The following is a 24,600-nucleotide window of genomic DNA, read 5'->3' on the forward strand; positions in this document are numbered from 1 at the left end:
TGCATTAGAGCACAGGTTTTCTAAAAAAAAATACGAAAAACATTAGTTTATCTTAAAAAGTGAAGATCTCTTTAGAGCTCTGCCTTGTCCGAGGTGGCTCATGAACCAGCGCTTCCTATTGGTCGACGGTTTAAATTCCCAGTTGATCTAATTTCATTGTCCATAGGGTACAGTCGGAGTGGTTGAAGTGATGTAGTGAGGAAGAGACCGTATTCACAACAGGGCAGCAAAATGAAGTTGGGGCAGACGAAAAGGAAAACATCACTATACCATCGGACGTATCCTCATAACAATGGTTTCGTTAGAAGTCGTTGGCCCATTACGACGGAATCGCTCACGACTGCGTGCAAAAGCAAGGTCACGGCTGTCGTCATCACTCGAAATCCTTGAGCAATATCAGCTAAGGAAAGGTGAGGGAAAGGGAAGTAGACTCAGGAGAGGAAAATAAAGGTAAGAATAGGAATGCTGATTTTTTTAGGTAGGTCTATAAATTCTATTCCATAGAAGTGTTGGAAACCATGAATATGAAATATGAAAATGGTGACAAGGATACGACGCTAGAGAATGATCTGACGTAGAAGGGCATAAGTGAATAGTGAGACGATTGCTAATGGATTATTACAGCAGAAACGACGATAAGGAGGGATCTTTCTAATCTTCGGCATATAATACAATGGAAAATGGTGCAAAACGGATGCTTCCCCCACAATTTTAAATGGCCGACATGTCTTCTGCCCGGAGACGTCATCAGGGCTGGTGCTTCTCTCCCAAGTTGCTGGGGAATATCTCTACTTTCTTTAACATATTATGGGTATGCCAAATAGAAACAAGTATGTACAATTACAATCAGTTAAAATTTCATATAGAGCCTCTCGTCAAACCAATGAGCGATTTGCTAACAGACGAGCACAAAGTAGTAAAGTGTTGATGGCGTAGAACAGTGGTCCGAAACATTTTCATACGTACGAGCCGAGTAAATTAGCTAGACCACATGGGACGCCATGTACATACTTTCTAGAGATATTTAATAAAAACAGGAACAATGTTTTTCATTAATGCACTCTCTGTATGTTAAGTATTCAAGTGGTCAATATCTACTTGTTGCCCAGGCCGCTTGAAATTATATCAAGGTTCAAGACGGTCAAGAGTCGCGAACAGTGTGTGCGGGGATGATTTAAAAAAATGAAATATACATAAAGATCCAAAATATCCATGCTGAGGAATGGAAAGTGGTAGCAAGGTCATGAAAACCTGCTGATATGATTGGATAATTGGACGACGATGGTGTTGCGATTTTCTTGAAAATCTGTAAAAATTCATGGTGATAGCAAAAACAAAAGTCTCCTTTTAAGATCCTGATTTTTAAATTTCACCATCCTCAACTGGTTTTCTGCCTTTCACTGGCAAATCCCAAACACCGAAGTCGTCTCCACCTTCCACTGTGCGAGGCTTCTTCTTAGGTTTCTTTATGCCTTCTTCCTAAATATTTACACCTAAATCAATACCAAATACATACTATTTAAATATTGATGTATTAATTGCGGCGAGCCAAAATATTTTTGCAGAATTTATAGCTCCGATTGAAAAAAATCCAAGTTTTATTTGAGATAAATCGAATGCCTAACATAAGGTGTTGTACGGATCCAAGCCACGTTTTTTAGAAGTCCCACGCACGCCCGATTAGGAAGCGATTTCCTGGTACCATGGCCCGAGGCCAAGAATTATTACTTAGGCATTTTCCTATTGCTTCCTCAACGTGAACCACAGAAATAGATACGGAAAACAGCGCTCGACTCCCAACTTGTAATACCTGTTTCACCCTGGACCGACTTTCCCTGCTTTACCATACTTCCTCATAAATTTATCGACAGACGATATTCGCAATCTTTCATTAGAAGAACTCTACTCATTCAGAAAATAAAGCATATTTTGGGTTATCATAATAAGTGGAAAGCTCTTGAAAAAACTGAGAAGGTATCAAAAATTCAGATCATCTATTAAATTTAAATAAGTAAAATATTTATAAAGTAATTACATTATTAGTAATAATAATAAAATGAAGCTATTGACATGAAAAAAAACTCAATTGAAAGAGATAAAAGAGAGAATTCATCACTGACCAAAATTTAATCTCATGTTACCGAAAAACGAGCCCATAACCTCTACAGGGTAAAGCCCCGTGATAAACTTACGTGAAAACTCTGGTGAGGAATATATACATAAGGACAGCCCTGAGAAAAAATTCACAACGGAGTTATTCACAATCTTGAAGCCATTAATTTGCATGATCGTAGCTCAACAATCCTAGGACTTGACGTATCTCTCGACTGAACACCCAGCAAATTTCTTCATATTTACGCACGTCCCAATAACATTCATGCATTGCAGACTAGAATTTCAAATCACTGCAACGCCAACATAAGGCTACACATGCAAAAACATTTCTCGGGTAAAACCGTCTTTGAGCCATGCCAAATTCGAAAGTCCCAATTTTTGAGAATACGTAAGGTAAATATGACCTCAGTGTTCCAATGAATTACAATCTAATGCTGAGCGTCCGAACGTCCCATAGTCGTGGAAAATTCTAGATTCACCACGGCACACTGACAAAAGATTATGAAGTGCTCCAGGTTAAAACTTCCACCATCCTTGCCTTTGACTGCGCCGAAGGCAAAAAAATTAGACAGTCTTCACCTCGCCGATTTTTTTGTCCTAAAGACATACATACTGCAGTCGTTATCGATATTTTTAATCAAATAGGAGAGTTTGTCATAATATTCCAGAATAATTCACACATTTAAAAATTAAATTTTCGTAACAAAAAACATACAGCATGGAAAACACATTGCCTTGGAATGACGTCTTAAAACTCGATGAGGAGGAATTATTTTGGAATCCCAATTATATTGTATATATTATTATATAGATACATAATATATTTATTATATATTATTATATATTATTATCCCCTTTTCTTTATTTTAGGCTGGAGCAGTGATACTTCTTCAGAAAGACTTGATTATATTTTAAGGAAAAACTTATGATATAATTACAAGACTTAATTATAAAGTTGACATATATGGTTAAAAAAAGGCTTCTAACTAACATGTTTTTTTATCTTATCATGATCATATGCAGTTTATGACGTCACAAAGGAAGATAAGATACGTCTTTTACCTTCGTAAGAAAAATTATAAAATACTGCATTTATCTGCATGAATCTGATTCTAGTAAGGAATGAACGAAGGCGTATTTTTTATTGTTTCCGCGGCACGGGCAAGAAGTTCATGAAAAGAATTCGAATCATACGATTCTATAAACCACACTGTCTCTTTACACCCAAAGTCATTCCACAACCATTGTTTTCACGGAAATTTTTAGAGATTATAAGTAATCCTTTGAGGCTAAACTTTGACGAAGTTGTTTAAAACCATAATTAAACTCCCTTCTTTTAAATCTACACTTTTAACTTCCAAAACCGACCCAGGTTTCAACGCAGTCGAGTCATCATCTGGGTAACATTTTTCCCAGAGCCTGTTTGGTACTTGGGTCATTTTTGTAAATGAAAAGAGTGAATTTAAAGCAAAGCACGTTTTATTGCGAATTTTAAGGACCATTGGGACCACTACTTTACGTTTTCCGCACGTCTAAAAAAAGATGTTTCTCGAATTGAGAGGAGATATTCTTCACGCCACTGACCAATATGATGTGATTGCAGAGTTCTGAGAACCTTGCAGGAATATTTCTCGGGTTTCCCACCGGGTGTCGTATCGGGTTGTAGTTCCCAACGTTTCCATGACTAAGTCCGTCATCGTCATCAGGGGTTAAACCCTCGAATATCTCCTCTCGATTCATTAACCCCTGATGACGATGACGGACTTAGTCATGGAAACGTTGGGAACTACAACCCGATACGACACCCGGTGGGAAACCCGAGAAATATTCCTGCAGAGCATACGCCGGGAAAAACTCAGATTCTACTTCTGAGAACCTTGATTGAATAGGAGCTAATATAAACTACCGTAAGTAACCTGAAATTTGCACATTTTAAGGAAATATTATTGAGGATGATATATTTATTTTTCCGGGAATTCTTCATCTTGCAATTATTCAATCTCAAGAGAATATCCTTAATTTCATAAAACTTTCTTCAAACTACATATCCATGATGAAATAAACTACAAATAGTAATTTCCACACTTTAATGCAAACTGCACTAAGTAGTGGAGTCTAAATTAAAGTGTAGAAATTATCATTCGTAATTTATTCTACCACTGACGTATCGTACTTCCACCAAGTCCGACCTGAAACGATTTCTTACATTCAAACTACAAGTCTGTTAGGAATCCATTAAAAATTAAGAAAAAAAATCCGGGCCATTTTTTTAAGAAGAGTTAACTCTTTCTTTTCCGGGTAGAGATAGTGAACCTTTTTGAACCTCATAGTGGCACCACGCGCAAATGGTAGTTGAGTCGAAGGTCGGATGTCCACCTAGCGACCATGATGATGTTTACTTAATTCATTACGCCCTTCAAACAAGCACGCGGTCACCTTTAAAGGCGGGGTCACACGCGTTGTTCTGTTTTCGGAGGGCGTGGCATCGCGTCTGCGGCAAAACGCCTGCTCCGTTTCCTCTCAAAGGCGCAGGATTTCCAAGTTTATGGCAGCGGCGAGGCGGCGGCGAGGGAATGGAAGGGGAGGGGGACTTGGTGAAAAGTGTCTGACGTCAAACCGCGAATACATTTCCAAGATCAAAGGCAGGAGCACCACTAACAGCGCGTATGTATGCAGCGATGGGTTCCAGCGAATATCAATCGGCGGTTGACACGCGGTTCAACCATTTAGAAAGGAGGCCTCTAATTTTCGTTTTTTCGCGACAATGCGTGAGAAATTGGGTACTTTTTTTGCGGAACTTGGTGAAAATACATACCATCTACTGGGTAACTGAACGATGATTGTTTGCACTAGACGATGTCTGTTTGATTAATGTTTCTACGTGACGCGAAGAGGATGATACCGAACGAGCTTTAGAGTGAATACCATGGAAATTACCCATTAAATATTACTTACTTGATGTAGTTGGGTGGATGCGTAATATTTATACCTTTGATGACATGAACTACTACTTTGAAAGCAACTATTCTCCAAAACGGAAAATTAGAAATATGACGAGGCGTAACAGAAAAATAATTATACTTAGTTTATCTAGTATAATATGTACTACCGGAGGAGTTAGCTATTTTTTCTTGCGTATCTCGCGATGCTACCGAGGGGCGATAAAAATGGCCCTCAAAAACCGCACTTCCTTTTCCTGATGATGCTACACTGCATCGCACAAGATATACTTCAAGGAACTGCTTTATTCAGGATATTATTCATCGTAAAAAACGTTATTCGGGTCTAAGAAGGATTGAGAAAACGATAATTAATACAAATTAAAGGATGATGAATAGAATCACTACGACGAGAAAAGACTTCCACGACAGAAAAATAGCAATTACTTAAAATATAAAAGCCTAGGCTGCAACTAATTGGAATAATTCTGAGACATACAAGCTTACGGCATAGAATGTTAACTTACTACGAGAACAGAAATCATTAGGCTCTAATTTAGGCTCTTTTATAAGCTATTTAATATGGAAATAATAATTGATCGAAGAAAAAAGATGGCTATAAATAGTATGATTGATTAGAATAGTTTGATAAAAGAAATCATTTATTGCAATGTTTAACTTTCGAGACTTAACTTTGTGTAGCCGCGACATAAGAAAACAAAATTCAATTTGTACGTTTCACGCTGAAACTTTATTCCTGGATATACTTTCTGCACTTTTGCTATTATCAAAGCGTATACATGAGACATAAGTGTAAAATACAGAAAGCGACATTCAAATATGTTGAGGCAATATATATCTTACAGGGGGTAAACATTTCATTTTGATTTTAAAAAACGAATTTGGAGCAAATAATTTTCAAATTGATCACATTAAAACATAAATTTACTTAATGAAACGATTGGAAAAATGTAATTTTATCTTTAAACGCACCCGAGTGGGTACGGAGAAAGATCTCCACTCGGCTCTGCCTAGCCCTGCCATCTTTGGGTGTAGAAATCGGATAGCCTAGATGGAAAGTCAACAAGATTCACCACATCAATCTGAACCTTAAATACTGTTTCGGTAAAAAAATTAAATAAAGAAAATAAAAACTTGTAAAAAGTCTCACATTAAAGTAGTGCAATCTCTAATACATTTCAGGACACGATATCAAATGGAAAAAAAACATGGCGGTGTTCCATCACCTCTCTGTCCAGGTATTTTATTTACGTATTCTACCGATTAAGTTATGTTTCCATGGAGTATTTTAGAGGTATTCTAGCAGTATCTCCTCCCTTCATGGGCTTTCCTCCTCATTTCACAATAAGACCTACTCCCTTTCATTCTATCTAAAAAAAATCCTATTATCTTCCTTCCTCTCCCTCGTTTACCAAACATTCTATTCTCTCACACTTTTTTTAACATCCCCTTACCACTAAGTACTCGCACCAACCATACCTTCAGTCTCCTCCGTATCTCATCTAAAAGCTGCCTCTCATCACCCACCACTTCTACCACTTCATCGTTCCTCCTCCTTTCCGTACCCTTACTTTATCCATTATTCTCATCTTCTTCTCGGCAGAAAAGTCGGCATAAACCGTGGCCAAATTTAATGAGGCATTACAGCAAAAATGAGTAATTCAAATTATTTTGATACGTCACTTTCACGAGAAATGGAATGATTTCCCGTGACCGTTTGGTGTCCATACCACTGAAATATATGGTTACTCCAGTTGCAATTGATTCCATCGAATTATCACACCTATGCTAATATATTTCACTTCTGACATAAAACGTGATTATTTTAACAATTTAAACATAATTTGATGGTTATAAAAATCAAATACAGCATCAAATGTACAAATAAGAGTTCATAAGGACGAAAACCACGCCTATATTACACACGGCATTTATTCAAGAGAGTTTATCGTGACCAGTCGCATCTCTGAGCGGTAATAAATTTTAAGTTTCAAAAGAAAACAATTCATCACTGTCAAACCCCAAAAAAAGATTTGTATATTTAATGGTCAGTGTGGCGAATGGTTCTCTGTGGCGAAAGCTCCCTAGTTGTATTCATAAATTACTCATAAATATTGTTGATAAATGATAACACAATCGTCAAGATGTTTTTTAACTTAATGAACAAACTTCAAATAAATACGCCCCTGACATTCTTCTATTTTTTCAAGTATTTAGCTTTCAATGTAATTAAATTCACAACCATCCAAGCAAAGCGACACGAGGAAAAAACAATTGCATGCGTGACGAAGATATTTCACACGCGACCATCATACGGGAGGAGACCATCGCTCCACTATGCAAAAGATAAGGTTTTCAACACTTCCATTTTCCAGCGCGGCAGCAGTTTTGAAAATACATACTCCCTTCATTCAGAGTTCAAAAATGAACGCTCAGATTGAGAAAAATCACCAACCGAAGCTTTGATATTTAAAAATTTGAGATTGACTCGCATGTATGACATAATGAAAAACGTAAGTAATATTAGCTTTTTCAACTAATTTTAAAATTCCGAGGGAGTACACTATTCCACTTATTCTAGGTTTTCTAGGCAACTAGTGCTTTCTTACATCGATTATAATTTGAATATTCTTTAAAATTAAACTTGGCATTCTATTCACGAGTTCAAAACTCTCTAAGCGCATTTCTCTGTTCACAGAATCGCTTCGCCTTTCTTCTCATCAACGTCCAAACACGCGCACACGGTAATTTTCCTGAATATTTACTTCAGCCTTAATCAATCCAAGCCCTAAATCACTCTCTAACTCTTGTTTTTAATTCCACCGGTTTTAAGTTCCCAAACGTGTGTTTAAGTTCTCCTTTCTTCTTCTGTATTTTTGTTTCATGCGAAAATATTTTGGTCAAATTATACGCGATTAACCAGTTTCCCTCAGCTTTTAAAATTCCGACCAAATTTCAAATTGGTTCATGAAGGTAAACGAAAACTTCATACCGCACTTCGAGGCTGCAACGCAATAGCCTAGGTGCGCCATTTCCCAGGGCAAACTGCGATAAAGTTCTAAATTAACTAAAAAAAATCAAAGATTTAATGGTCTAAATATCTATTACATTGTTTCAAGATCATTGAAAATAATTGATGCGTTGGTCATCGAGTCCAAATTCAGATTAAAACATTCAGTGAGCTTGATTACATTTAATTCATTGATTCTTTTATATATACCAGGGTCTGATTGCGTTGATTATTATGTATACAGGGGAAGGACTAGATAATATTTTTTTTTAAGTTCTCTTTTGACAGGATTTATTGACATTGGCTAGTGAATTTAGCAGTTTAAAAATAGCAGTTAATAATATTTAACAGTGATCTACTTCTAGTAACACTAATTGATCTATGTACAAACACTAATACGTGAACTAATATCTAGGGATTGTATAATACAGGCTCCTTTTCAATAGGGGTCGGTAATAATTTTTTATTCCTTCTCAGATTAGCTGATTTGAAAAAAAAATTTAATACCACCCAAACTCCATCCTTGAAAGCAGCTGATTTTTTGCAATGGCTACGTTTATCACTCAAATACCATTGCGTATAAATCCAACACCGCATAATGCGTCAAACGAAGACATTGAAGGTGTCAGAGGCGACATGCAAGTCCAGTGCATGAAACGAGTGCAAAAAATCGCCCGACCACAAACTGAAACAAAATGAACCAAATAAGTAAGAAAACAATCAAACTAATTACCCTAATGATTGATATTTCAGATAGACCCTGAAATAAGCCTGACCAATCATTCTTCATGGGGGCTGGGTCGCTCAGAAAAATTTGGGGGCGAGTGGTAAAATATCTTTCCCCTCAATTACCCCCACCTACATTTTAGCAGATGGTCTTTCGAAATACCAAAGAACCAAGCTCCCATGGGACGAAGTTTAACCTGGTTCGAAAGGAACCACAAATTTGGTTTCGCTAAGATGTTTGCGGCGCCTATTCACAGTGCTGCCATCTTAGCTCTCCATTATACCCTTTCATTCCCATCCCAGATTCCATACTTGGCGTGTTCCCCTAAAAATGTTGCAACCCAATGACCGTCCGCCGTAGAATAAAATCATGGTTAGACGATGTAGACCTAATTCCCCAAAGTCTATGCGGGCCAGCCAAAAAGCCCTGGAGCAATGAGCCCCGATTGCTCCCACTACGGTGGCCAAATTCATCGTACTGATGGAGAAAAATCGTGCATCTGTGGCTCATTCATTCCCTCAGTGATTAAAATCGAAGTTTGGCTGGGAAGGGTGAGGGTAGAGCTCGCCCCTAAAAAAGCCACAGACGCGTAAATTTCACACATGGACAGAGTTTCACCAGCTGCTATTGGCTAGAAAAATCCAAATAATCGCCATTCCCGGGTGAATTTCACAGCATTTGGTTAGTAACGCTTGCCATTAATTACCCTCACATACAGTTACTGAAAATTGATTTAAAAGGGAAATAATTCAGAGGCGGCTTTCCCTTTTTATTTACCTGTATCACCATCCGACTGAAGAAATAAATTCTTTATCAGAGAGCGGAAAGAGAATGAACAAAGGCAACGAGCACAAGATATTTTTTATCGGTAATTAAAGACCTTCATTACGTCAACGAGCGCCTTTTTGCGTCAGAACTTTCACTATCTAATCATGTTTAGGCCTGATTGAACTCGCGAAAAACGTCGGAGTGAGTTTATTTTTTTTTAGTCTCCAAGGTTTTCCACGATTTATTTTTATTTGAAAGATTACTGTCGCATATAAATAAAATACCGAAAAACAATTCACACAAAAGATTCCGAACTTGCTAGGAAAGTGCGAGAATACAACTAGGAAAAAAAATATTGGTCTCGAACGGGATAAGGCAAAAAAGGCAAATAATATTTCCTCTGCAGAACTACGTTTTGAATCAATTTATTCGTCCATCATAAGCTATGAAGTAATCTGATTTTGGTACGCGCAACTGAAGACAAGAACTCAAGGGTACTGTTTAGTTCTATGAAAAAAGGAAACTCGGAGAGCAGGTCACGTTTCACAATGCAGCAACAAGTAGGAAGCGCATATTTTTAAGAAGCGACTAAAGCTTCACAATGTCTCTCAAATCTGGATCATAAAATAACAAACCCTCTTGAATATGGCAGTTGCAATGAAGCTATCGCCTACATAATCGCAACTCAATTTGGAACATTCCGAAAAGCTCAACCTCGTAGAAGTGCATGTTCGATGGAATATATACTAGATATAATCCCTCACTCCTTCATAATCCTTCGATCATCTGGCATTTTATTCACCTCAGCATTAGAAACGAATACCGAATTATAAGTTTAAAGTATACCGGGACTAGCCGCGGTGATAACTATTTCATTATTACTATAAAGATTTCTGATAGGCTGATTCCGTCGATGGCATTTGTTTTTGTTTTTATTTCGATTGAAAATTTTATTTCTTCCATTAAATTTGACAAACACTAGGGAAGGAATGTGTCACGAATTTGATAAAATAGATTTAAGAGCATTTAATTTCCTAACTTTTCCCGCAGTAATGTTTACGTCACGCAAGTACATGGCGGGGTTTCAATGTATTGCTGAGGATATGGCTACTGTGCACCCACCTTGTACGCTCTGCTTTACACTGAGAACTCAAAACGTAGCCGCTGCCAAGAGGGACAGGTAAACAGAGAATATTTTTTTTTCAAATTCAACTTGGCGAGACGCGGCGCTCACGCCCTCACGCCATTTCTTATCAGTCCTCCAGCACTGCCCCCATTTTCCCTCACACGTGCTGTTATCAGGGGTAAGCATGAGAGTGGGATATGGGCCAGGTGCACACGATGGGCATTTGACTCGCCCAATGACCCAGTGGTTGAGGTTATTCGATTCCTCCGACACCCGAGGCCGTTGCATCGTACGAATCCCAGCATTTATCTTCTTTCACTTATTGCTGGTCTGCTAGACCCCTGTGCAACAAGGACTGGAGTATTTAGGCCACGAAAATGATATAATAATTCGAATTCAAGAGAACGCAAATCTCCCACCAGACCTGTATTTTTAGGGGACCGATTATTCCCTTTAAACTGCCATCTTGAAATTTTCATGGTGTATGCGATAGACCCTGGTTAACATCTGGATGTATCTCGAATTTGAAATTTGTACTTCGAAGGGGAGAGAAGTCTTTTGAAAATCTTGGGTAGAAGACCTATGTTAACTTTTGGTCGCATTCCTTCAGATTTTTTCACATGTTATTCGCCAAATAGGGATTTATAATGCATATAAATCAGTGAGCCGAAATAAATTTTTAAAAAGAGTTAAATAAGGCGGCAGGAAGCAGGGAGGTCGATAGTTAAAGCCTCTGAAAGGTTCGGACAAATATTGCATTAGAAGTACCCCTGTAAATGACCAATCCCCCCATGGAAGTAACCCCTGCCAAAATGAATCTAGCTCTGCCTGAATATCTTTCCATTTATATACGACCTTCAATTAAAATATTTTCAAATGTTCCTCTATTAGTTCATAGCGCAAGGCCTTCGCAACTACTACCAATTCTGATAGGAAGTCGCGACAATCAAGAATGCATACAGATTTAAGTGTATTGTTGCCTGTGGTTAACCGAGAACCTATTTCACTAAAGGCAGAAACATTTCTTTTCAATAACTCGAGCAACTTACCATACAATTACACAGTTCTTAAACTAAAATTAACATAGGGTCAAAATTGTCAGATTTTTACCACCAATAGTTCGCATAAACTATGTTTAAAATTAGAGATACAATTAACCCGAGTCGCTAGTGCACAAATGCATCAAAAACTTTCAGCGTAAGTCTAACAAAAACTTGCACGTCTTGAAACTGTAACCGTATGCAGAATAAACCCTCGTATGCATATAAAATTTTTAAATATAATTTTTTATGCATGAAATAAAATTTTTTATGCATGTGAACATTTGAGAGCAGAGAAAATACTGGGTTACATTTTTATGATTTGAGATAAAGCCAAATATTGAAAAAGGCCGATTCATTTAACGCTAAAAATTACAAAGTTATGGCGAAAGTTTTAACCTTGAATCACTAAACCTTCGTAATTATTACGACGCGCCAAATTAAATATTTTTCCCCATCACATTACATCATATTTTTTCTAATAATTCATAGTAAAAAGAATTATTAAAAAATATTTTTAATGAAAGACGTGCGACTTCAACTTTAAAACATGCATTAACAATAATAAAACTTTAATTTAATTGGTTTAAAGCACAAATATAACCTCATTGGAAGGTGAAAAAAGTAGCGTAGTCAAATGACGAAGGTTTAGTGACCAGTGATCACGTGACTCTGAGGCAGTTTTAGTAATCTAGGGTTAAACAAGTTATAAGTCAGGAAAAACGAATTTGTTTAGCGTCTAGCGTTTGTAATACACTCTCTCAGCAAGATTTAATTTTGAATTCACCTCAAAAGTCACGCCACAACATTTATTAAATGCCTGTACGTAGAAATTAAGTACGGTAGAAATTTGATTACTTAAGCCTTCATCGAGGAGGAAATCTTAACTTTGAAGGATATAGTATTAGTAAACGGGAAACAATCTTGTTTGACAATAAAAGGTGGTCACAAATGTCAAGCTGATATTCTATGACCAATCCAAACTTTCCATGCTATACAAATTCGTTATATTCCAGACTGATTTATAGTACGATATGTTTTCAAATATCCACCTTTTAACAGGAGACAACTATGAGCTTACGTACGAGTAAATCATATTGTTAAGTCAAATTAATTATATCCGCTAAACATAAATAAATTTACAAATCTTTGGCGTATGACTTGGATAATATGTCGGAAAAAGGATTTTCAAATTTGGCAGATAAAAATCGTTTGTTAGCGAGTTAACTTGGTGAAACCGGGTCGGTCGGTACTACAATGAAAACACTTTTCTATACTTCACAAATATGTTTAAGAAAATCTACCGGTTTCGGCCTCTTCAGTTCATTTTTAGAGTACAACGCCATTTTACTTGAACTAAAAAAAAAAACGAAAAGGACGAAAAAGGTAGTGTCTTACACATATTTGTGTAAAAGATGGTACCTCCACGTGCTTCCACTGCTTTAGCTTCGCAGATACGCCTGTAAGCAAGAGAATGAAGAAAAATACTCATCGGTGTGTATAGCCAAGAAGACCCCCTTGTTTTTTTGTAATTTTCTCTCATATTCTATGACAATCCATGTTTTCCAGAAGAGTGGCCACAAAGGAGTGTACGTCCACTGAAGTATTATCTAGTGTTTCTCCGATACCCAGCGTCTTGGAGGGCTATTCTGGTTTCCCGCTGGGTAACTGTTGATATAGTTGCCGACGCGTCGCGACGTCCTGAAGATGAGCGCGACGTCGCGAGGTAAGCCCTGAAGATGGGAACCTACTCACATACCGAAACGTCGGCAGCCATGGCAACAATAAACCCGACGGAAAACCCGAGAAGCCTTCCAGACGCGTGCGTCCAGTATTTTAACGTATACAAAATCAGTGAATTACCTGCGCACCCGCCAATTCCAAGAGACAAAGCGATGAAACATTCCTCTCATTATTGTCCGACAGCGGGCGGTGAATTGCGTGGAAATTTTCAGCTGCATATTAAACACTCGAACCAGGCACTCTGTGGGCGATGGTACAGGTGTAACGAGGGCGTTACTCGCAGTATCACCGGTGAAGATACGGTTGATGGTGGCGATTGAAATTCCTGGAATGTATAATGCGACGGACGTCACGAGTGATAATGTCACCCTTAGACGACGCGGCGGTTGAGGCCAACTCGAAAACTCGCAGGTGTCCCCAGGAGTTAGGTTCACAGAACAGAAAGGGCCAGCAACTAGAGCGACTTTAAACTGAGGATTCCGCAGCGAAGGACTACGTTACCCAGTTGGAAGATGGAAAGTAATGCCTGAAACTGAAGCAGCGTGAATGCTTTGAAATCGAATGGCATTGGCTATTCATAGATGAGCACCCAGGTAGATGGCACTTACAAATGCTCGAGGGTAGCGGCTAATGAAGTCAGCATGATGACAAAAGAAAGTGCAAGAAGGCAAACACGTTCAAAACTTCGTATTCACCACACTAGCTCCATAATAAGTCTTTGGGGAACTCAATCATAGTACCACGCGTTCTGTGACGTCGATCCAATATTTCACGTGGTGATAGCGTTCCATATGTGTGTATGTAGAAGAATGGAGGAGTTGAAGGGGACGGAGAGGAAGAGGAAGGACGAAGTGCCAGAAATGGTGGGTGGCTGGGGAATGGTTCCAGATAAGAAACAGAGGAGACATAGAATCGAGTCCTGAGCGGGGAGGATATGTTAAAAACAGCGTTAGAGGGTAGACTGTTTGGCAATTGGGGGATGGAGAAAAGTGAATCGTATTTTCATAATTTTATTTACAATCATAAAGAATAGGCCACAATGGGAATTGAAGAGGGAACTTCAATTTGGGGCTAATGGATTGATTCGCTGAATGGTTCATATTAGCCTGCCTTAACCGGTAGAAAACCTTTACTGATTAATATTAACAATGGGGAATATTCACATTTTTTAAAAACTCTGTCAAAATGTCGTAAACCTCTAGGAAATAATATCTACCGGGGGAAATTTCATTTCTAGCGGTAGTTTTCGAGATATTAAAGGTCAAAATGGAGGAGTGGGGGGTGCGAACGAAAGTAGTGAGTCCAAGAGGAGTGACGTCATTTCTCCCCAAACAGAGTTGCTAACGTCCGATGCGTGGAGCTTCGAGATTGTTGCGGTATACGTACGCCAGGAAGAAGTTGTTTTTACCTACGTGAAGTGCTTTTATGTCGAATTATAAATATTACGTGGTGCCTGTTTGTTCAAATACATCACGAAATTCTTTACTACATATATTCGTCGTTAAATTAGATCGTATTTGTCGTCATGAATAATGAAGCGAGAAGAATGTAGTGGGTTAAGGCGATAAAGAAGAAGAACGATCGGTCGACGAAAACGACGGAATTCGTTTGTAAAGATCACTTTAAGTATTTACAACAGAATTATGTTGAAAAATGACTTGAGCGTATGGTGCGGAGGACGTGCAGCTGCCCTGTTCGCGCAGTACCCGCCGGTCGCTTGCATGGTGTTTTTGCTGAGCTATCAAAGGTTGAAAAAACGGCCGTCGTAGTATCCGATGGCTTAAAATTATTGTATTTTTTAAATTTATCACTGATTAATCATGATAAGAATACGTAAAGGGTACATACAGTAGGCCAAGGGCCCTGCTAGGAATTAAGGCCAAGGGGGGTTTCAGACGCAATTAATACTGGGAAGCCTGGGGGTATGGCTTACTCGCCAGGGTGGGAGCGGGAGACTCGGGGGCTCTCCGCCAGAAAATATTTCAGATAAATGATTTAAAATGGTGAGTTTTATGGCTTTCTGAGGGATATATTATTAATCCTTACACTATTCTACAAGTAATATTAATCCAATTATGCAAAATAGATTAAACTTAAAAATATCTCTGAGCTCTTGGGGGGGGGGGGGGCGTTATCCCCCACACCCCCCTCGCTGCGCCGCAGCAGTAGGCTACCTTGCCCCTCTCCGAAATCAATTGATTAACATGCGTAGTATTCCTATCTGAACTCCCTCAAAACCATATCTGCTACCTAGGAGCGTAAAATGTGTAAGAAACTCACTGATATATAACCACTTCTTCCTCCAATCAACTGACTTTGTGCCACAGGAGGAAATACAACCTGAGGAAGTGGTGGAAAGTCGAGGTCAGGAAAAGTACTGCCAATTGAAGCCAAAAACAAAAACTGTTGGTATTCAGAAAAAAACCTGTTTCTGCCAATGCTGCTAATTCTCCTATGACGTTCTTCCGCCTGTAAAAGCTAGATGGTAATGCAGCTAGTGAAATTAGCAATTCAACTACTGGAGAAGAATGTGATAAGTGATTCCTAATTTGGCGGCAGCAGCAGCAGCTCTGACATGGAATCAGACAGCGAGATATGTAGCCAAAGGGCCAAGTATACTTTGTTTTTGATGGGAAAAAGCCAGTGTTGTATTCAAGGATGGCCAGTGAAAATTATTTTATTGTCAATTTGCTATCACGAAAGACTGGGTTACTTGCCATGGTTATGTCAAGGAAAATTAGACTCAACAAATTCTTCAATATTTTAGCCCAGTAGATCTCAATGTCTCGCCCTCGACTGCGGTACAATATTTCTCTGCTTCCATTATTCCAGTGGTTAGTTTTTTGAAAAATCTAGTTTTTTGGTTTGACAAAAATAAGATGTTGCTTAATATGCCAATTCCCTTTCCTGCTCGCAATTCGCATGTAGTGTCAATTATTGATTGTTTAGAAATAGAAATAGAAAAGCCAGGTAACCTAAATTGGCAAAGTTTAACCTGAATAGGAGTATAAAAAATAGATCAGTCCTCACTGCAGTGATTGACATATAACGCATTTTCTCTTTTATAGATCGGTTTCTTTACTGCGATAAGTACGTCAAACTGCGCTTAGTTTATTACGCTGCGAAAGGCCTAATGCTAAAATTAACCGAAAAAAAGTGAATTGCTAAGGTAACTCTAAAACCGTTTTTTTATAGCAATCAGTGCATTATACTGCTGATAGTACAGACAAATAGAAATTATGTTTTTCAAAGGTAATTATTTCAAAGGAATCAGCTTTTAACATTACTGTAAAATTAATGGAATGTTTACAGCTAAAATATTTCTATCTAAACTCAATAAAAAAAATCATATGATTCTTCTTTAGAAAATTTCATTTCGAGGGGTTATGGCGGCCGGGCAATAGATAGTTTTCCTTTCGACTGAATTTCTTGGGCAAACTCCAAAAGGCTGTAGGGTAGTGGCAGATCGCGGCTTCAAACAAACTGCTCACTCATTTAGTGGTAAAATTTGAGAGTTAATTAGACCATCAAGTGTTTCCAAGAATGTAAAGATCTCTAACGACGAAGTTAAGCTAACTAAGCAAATAGAAAGCTTTAGGACCCATGTGGAGAGAGTAATAAGAAAGGTCAGAGAATATTGTGAGAATAGCTTGTCCTTCATTCCTGCATTGATAACCATTGGTGCAAAAACAGGATTACAGGATTGCTTTTAAAGACAAACAACTCTACCGTTATGATATTCGGGTTCTACCACAATGATGGGGAAAATTTAAAGGTAGCTCGGAAAATAGTTTGAACGATTCATTTAAAACAATTTTTTCAAAATAAAGTTGTATTTTTCATTTCAAAAACAGCAAAATTACCTTAAATCTGTGCACAGAAAGCATTTGACAACATACTGATCAAAAATCTGATATACTGAAAGCAAAAAATCATAACTCATATCATATAAACTACATTAGCAGTAACTAGATGCAGCACTATTTCATGCAGAAATTTTGAACAGAGGCCAAGTAGTTACTTCTGTATTCGTAAAAGCTGGTCTATTAATGATAAAAAAACTAGAAAAACTTACCGCGGAGCCTTCACTTCTCTAAATTATGCAGCCAAAAAGTCCTGATTACTTTTAAAATATAAAGCCATCATTATGGAATCCACCTTTGGGAGATTATCGCAACAGCTTAAACGAAACCGTCTTCCATTTCGCAAATATTCTATGTATTCCTTTTCTACGAATACAGAAAATGGATGAAAACTATTTTACGTGGCTAAATAACATCATGACATGTCCCAGAGAAAACACGAATTAAAAAAATACCGAGATATTAACTTACTCAACGAGTGCTTCATTGTAGCTTCTGCGGCCGTGCATGCGAAACGATAACGACGTAGGGAGAAATGACGTCACCAACAATCAGAGCTAACTTCGCGTTTGCAGACGGATTTCACTGTTTTAAATGCATTTTAATGATAAAATAAATGGTTTGCGAGAAGTTTTATCGGTGAAAATGGATTCCTGGTGAAAATTGCTATAAGAATCATGAATTATTTGGATGAAAAAATTTTCATGCAACTTCCCCATTTTTAAATAGCCAACCGCACCTATGCAATCTGTTGCATAGCAACGAGACCCATGCGTCCTTCACTTTTGTGACGTCATGCTTCCTTTACTTTTCAAACTCTGGCCATATTAGGAGCTAATATTTTTTTAACTGCATAAATGTAGGCAAATTTTAGATAAGAAAGTGGCCTCGTATCTGTAAATATGTAATAGGGTTGTCAGTTTTCAGGAAGGTACTACCAGGCACGTAGCCACGGGGGGCTTAGCCCTTTGGAAAGTTTTACCCTTGTGGAGACGCGACACATCTGCTGAGGAGACCACTAGCCCACTTCCTTTTTTCGATATATATATACTTACAGGTCATGTCTGCCACCCACTCACATTGAAAGAAAAGATTAAGAATTGTATCTAATTTTCAATAGGAAAATCTTTGATGATGAGTACATGGAAAGATTCATTGCACGATAGGGGGAAAAGAAAATCACAGAGAGTATATTTGCATTTTACTTGTTGCGAAAAATAGCATAGGAGAATGATTAGACTGACTGCTGGGCCTCTGAGCACGTATAATAAGTATAGACTGTCCCTTCAACAACAAACTAAGATAATATTAATTTAAGCATCAAAATTCATAATTAATATCTTATTTAATGAAATATATTTTTTCCGATGTGAGCGAATAGAAAACAAATTACCAATACAGGCTACCCGCATATGACCCCGAATCCAACTTCTAGCTACGTGCTTGATTACCGTTGAATATATATTTTTGAATCCTCTGGATTTTTTTAATCGGCCAAGACGCGCTTGATATTAAATGCATTTAATAAAAAAGATTTGCGAGTGCGACGGAGGTGGTAGGCGGTGTTGATGTTTCTTACTAAGAGATAAAAACACGATCATCAATTTTGAATTGGATACTGCATGTTCAGTGAACTTGTTGATTAATAGAGGGGGCCGGATACCCAATCAATAGGGTGGTTTCCTATTATTTTTTTATTGCCTGAATCGAAAGATTATTACTCCTGGAGTACGCATTTCACGCTCTTAGATTTTTGAATGACGATATCTATTTTTCGCGATTAAACAAAAAGTGAAAATTTTCAAGCGCACGAAAACGCGACGGCTAAGTAGGAATGATGGGAAAACCCTGTGTGACGTGTTTCTGGTTCCAGCTGTCGCCGTTGAGGTGACCTTGGGGCGAGGCTTTGAGCGCTGATACGATGCAGGCTGCTAGAAGGTAGCAGGTAGCGCTTGGCATAAATAAGGATCATTAATACCTTATCAAACGAGGAAAACTTTCCGACCGTAGCCAGTTTTAATAGGTGATTATTAAGAGATGTTTCCCTGAGCTCTGTGTCTCATGCATGCATTGGTAATCTCAGACAATGTCAAACTCCTATCTACTCGTATAGAAACTAGGTCCCTGTGACGTCACGTGGAGTGGAATAGCACGGGCGCCAATCTGGCCTTTTTCAAATTAGGTTAAAATTTACCATTAACATTCGTCTAAACTGGGATTTCTAAAACCAAATAATTTGTATATTATGAATACACTAATGGTGGGTAAGGAATCACAATCAACGCATTTCGTTTTCTTTGATGAAGGAAACGACCCTATTACTACCAAGGGAAGAGCTCTGATCTTTGATCGCAAGAGGCGAATAGGTTTGATTTCTTTTTCTGCCCTCCATCGTCACGGCATAAAATGACGTTTTTAGCTAGGAAATTCACCACAATCATCTAAGACTTAGGATGAAAATGAGTTTTGTCGATAGATGAGCATTTATATATGAAAAGATAGCCATAGATATAGACAAAAACTCCGAAGAAAAAAATGAATGGCGTGTGATCCATGTAACTGTGAAAATCGCGAGAAAAAACGGAAGTTACAAGTAAATGTAAACAGAAAGTTCCTGTGTTTTCCTAATGAGGAATACTTGCTGCCTTTTTTCACGATGTAAAATGCAGGCGTCAATTTCCCTCATATCGTAAACGATTAGTCTCGAACAGTTCAGCTAAATATGATAAAAGCCGTAGATTTATTTTAAGAGAAAAATAAATATGCACCACAACTATTAACTTTTATCCATATGAAGATTAGAATCGCGCAGTAGGAAGACGGAACCTCGGGCAGTCAAGTTCGAGCCGACCCGTGTCGGAAGGGAATATAATTGCGCTATTTTCGATGGGCTTGGATAAAAATTTTCGTTTTCAAGTGGTTAGGTGGTAAATTACTCCTGAAATATCGCTACCTTTTTGGCCACTGGAAAAATGTAATAATTCAGGTCGGAAGTCCACTTCCGGCCAGAATGATTTTTGTGCTTCAACACTCCGGAAGGCGACTTTCAACGCCGAAAAAGAACGCTTTTCAGTTTGGCTTCGGTTATCTGATGCATACGGCATTTTTTTTTATTTTATGATCAACGGGAAATACTCATTATGTCTATTGGCAAGAGATAGGCAATCGATATATCTTGGTGCTTTGAGAGAAATTGCTTCTAAGAGAAATAATTCCGAGTCACTGATTTTTTTACCCTTTCCCGGAAAGATTAAATGGGGTAATCTCTGCTATAGTCGTGAAAAAACTATTATCAGGTTTTTCATTATCTTTATAGCCCCTTCTTATCTTTCCAGGCTCTGCGTTAACACCGTTGGCGTTTTATCTTTTCTCAAAGCCATCCTATCTCTCCACCTTGAATGTGCCAATTTCGCACTCTTCGGCCTAGTACAACATGGATGTGCTCTGCACCCTCACATTTTGAAACACATTCAGGCTGGGTGTAAATTTAGTGACGTTGTTTTTCAATCGTTGTCAACCATGCTCATTTTCACCCTAAGACCTATTCCAAACAAAGAGCAGAGCTTAGCCTCCGTTTTGGTGAGGCATGCTAGACTAGTCGGAACAAGAAAAAACATCAGCGATATATCTTCCATTTTATATTTTCCGAGCGTCTTATACATACTACCTATCAATACTATCAAATGATACCTTCTGATTCCGTAGGCATTTGCACCCACGAACCGTAACTCCCAGCCATCCACGCGGTCACATGACCACAGACGTCATTCCCACCCATCGAGAAGAGAATCTTGCTGTCTCATGACTTTCGCGGTCCCCAGCCGCCTCTAAAGGCCTTTTTACACGGCGGCACGTACTTGCACAATCTGACGAAAGGGCTAAGGAGCAGTCAAAATTGCGTCGTGAAAAGCGGCGAATTTCTAGAACACATGCAAAAATGCGAGGACGTGAGATAGCTCCAAAATAGTCTAAAGCCTGAATCACACGATCATTTTTTTTCGTCGCGAAAGTGATCACTATCGAGATCACTTTTCCCGTCGCGAAAAGCAATCGCTCCAGTGATCATTTTTCTGAATCACACGGTCACTCCCGCCGTCGCTTTTCGCATCATTTCCAATATCACAGCTCGTTGTCATAGGACCCACATCACGAAATTATACAGCGTGTTTGTATATTTATGTCGTTCCCACAATTGTCAAACGTTGCGCTGCAATCGCTCCATAGGGGAATGCGTTTCGATTGGCTGATATGGGGTTTTAGTGACGGTTTTAGCGACGGAAAAAGCGACCGGACGAGTGATGAAAAATAGCGATGGGAATCCTCATCGCAATCGCGATCGCGAAAAACAATTGCCGCCGACGATCATTTTGCGAGGTGATCGCGATAGTGATCACTTTCGCGACGAAAAAAAATGATCGTGTGATTCAGGCTTAAGGAACTATCGTGTGGACCATCGATGGTCAGTCCCTCTACTGAGGGTTCAGACTCGACTCACATCCTACAATCCATACTTTCCCGAGGATCCAACCTCACGGGGACGGACCCAAAACACTGGGAGTGCCCCAACCCATCTGGGATATGTAGAGTACAATTTTCATTAGTAGCCCCTGTTCGAAATTCGTTCTTTAATTCGCCAAACAGAGAAATTAATGCACTTCTAACCTGCGCAATTCAGTGCTGCGTGTAAAACGGCCTTAAGGAAGAGCGAGACATCTAATAATATTTTTCAAAGTATAAGTCAAGTATACATTCAGTCAAATTTTGTAAATATTTATAAAATAAACTGTATAGCATAAAGTGTAGCCTATTTGATGTTTAGCTGATTAAATAGTATGGAATGGCATCGTTTTATATTATTCTACCTTATTTCGAAGTGCTCTTAAAAATGTATTAAAAATTAAAAATATTGTACCTAGATTAGGATATTATGAGAAACATAAAGCATCATACAATATAATGGCTAAAAATAACTTTCGAGCATTTCGTTATTTATAATCGAAGCACATCGTGTTTTATATCACTCATCTTAATTTTTTCACAAATATTCTATTTGAATTGAGATATTTTGAAAAGTAAAAAAGTTAATAATTCTATTGGATGTGCTACATCTACATCTACATCTACAAATTACCCTGCGAGCCACCTCTAGGGTGTTTGGCAGGGGGTGATCAATCACCAGCATGCAGCATGCATTTGGACTCCCACATGCACACCACACCGTCCAAGAAACGTCCCGTATAATAACAAACTATACTACTATATGCTGTTAGAAATAGAATATAGAATAGAAATTCAGAAACATGCAGTAAGTTTTACATAGGTTAGTAGGCTACACTACAAGTCATGCAATCTATTTACGCGTTCTATTGCTGCCGTTATAATCTCTTATTGATCGTGGAAAAAATGACATTCGGAATCTGTCTGTTCTGCAATCTATCTCTCTTATTTTATTTATATGATCTGATCTTCCGTAGTACGTTGGCGTCCGCAAGATATGGTTAACTTCGTCAGAAAAGACACTGCTCTTGAATTTATCTAAAAGGTTTAGTCTATTTTTCAATCTACGGTCCGACAGAGATTCCCATCCGAGTTTATCTAAGAGGTCAGTTACACTAACAAGACTATCGTAACGACCTTTCACATACCTGGCAGCTCTTCTTTGCACGCGTTCTAACTCTGTTATTAAGCCTTTTTCATGAGGGTCCCAAACACTGGAAGCGTATTCCAAATGTGGTCTAACGAGGGATAAGTAGCTAATTTCTCTCACTTTGTCGTCGCACTTTCCTAATATTCTTTTGACAAAACCCATTTTACGATTAGCTTGACCGGTTATTTCTCGAATATGTTTATTCCACGATAGATCATTATTGAGTCTAACCCCTAGATATTTCACAGATTCAACTGCCTTTAACTGCGCGCCCCGAATGACATAGTTACGCTGTAGGGAGTTATTCTTCTTCCAGAAAAAGTTGGTGACTCAGCCGCGAACGCCTGGGGGAGAAAAGGACCGACACAGGTTGCTGGCGGGCCGGTGGGCCACCCTGCGGTATACAGACTGTAGGCCGGATGGGCATGTCCCATCCGCCATTCGCTCCTGAAAACACGACGAGACATTTTCCCCACACCTTCCAAAATCTTGGCCGCAAAACTGGCTGCTAACGTCACACATGGCGGTCTATCTGCGGTATAACTGGTTTCCCTCAGCACACGGGCGCATACCAAACCATTCCATTATAAGATAGATAAAAAGAGTCACAGGAAGGTATGGGAAATTTTTCTGATGAAAAAGTGAAAGAGCTATTTCGCGCTCATCAGGCCACACCGTGAAAACGCAACTAACATAGAAGATACAGCGCAGATATATTTAATCCGTGAACTCATTAAAAACTCATACAAAGGAAATCAACGCGATTCGTCAAAAACTGCTATGACCGAACATAAAATATTTCAGTTTTTAAACGAATTTGGCTAGTAGAAGCTAGAGACTCGGTGGCTATGTGTTAGGCTTAGATTGTTTGACCAACCAGGAAGAAATACCTGTTAGAGTGACACAGGGCTCTAGTCTAGAACATCATTTAAAATCGTCGCCATATTTCTTGGTCGTACAGGATTGATAAATTAAGAAAGACGTTTTTTCGAAGATACAGGTACAGTAATTCTTTTTTTCCCGAACAATTATTGACGTAAATAAAAGCAAGGTGAGACTCAGAACGCGCATTTCCTTCTCTTTTTTTTTTAAACGAATGATGTTCTAACATCCCCCGCCACACGCCTTTTGCGGCGGCTTACGGGGTGGTACGTAGATGTAGATGAAGCAATATATTTTTAATTTGATTTTGCTATTTATTTCTAACGAACATATTGCGACAAACTCTGAAGATGAAATTTATCAGGAAAAAATAGGGTTTTCCTCCGAATTCAAAAATTAAAATGATCACAGATTTTTAAATATGTATCCGTCTACATCTGCAAAAGAAATAAAGATTTTTAAACCTAATTTGTAACTCCACAAAGACTACAACGGAACTGAGCATGATGTAGAACGAATGGTTCCAAGAATAGCTTTGCTAGGCTGACGTCTACCATGATGAAAGGTTGACTCCCAGCGCATAGAAAATTAAGATAAGCATTTGGGGAAGACTATGTACTTCACAACGCATTGCGAAAGCAGCTGGTCATTCGCTGACCGTGACAATGAAGGATCATACCGATGGCCACGGTGATTTTGCAAGAAGCAGCTAAATAAAA

At 38.5% G+C, this 24,600-nt stretch overlaps 1 protein-coding gene across 4 annotated transcripts in view; it reads right to left on the minus strand.

The window, feature by feature from the left end:
- Window positions 1-24,600, minus strand: part of LOC124162504 — a 191,511-nt gene that overhangs the window by 150,345 nt on the left and 16,566 nt on the right. Inside the window, exon 1 of one of the 4 annotated variants that reach the window (XM_046539091.1) lies at window positions 13,610-13,936. The exons of the other annotated variants lie outside the window; for them this stretch is intronic. Coding sequence (XP_046395047.1) covers window positions 13,610-13,707 — 98 coding nt within the window. The 5' untranslated portion in view covers window positions 13,708-13,936. Of the gene's footprint in view, window positions 1-13,609; window positions 13,937-24,600 lie in introns of those variants that run through there. 4 annotated transcript variants of the gene reach the window in all.

This window comes from Ischnura elegans, chromosome 1, assembly GCF_921293095.1.
Source record: "Ischnura elegans chromosome 1, ioIscEleg1.1, whole genome shotgun sequence".
In the NCBI taxonomy this organism is placed as follows: domain Eukaryota; kingdom Metazoa; phylum Arthropoda; class Insecta; order Odonata; family Coenagrionidae; genus Ischnura; species Ischnura elegans.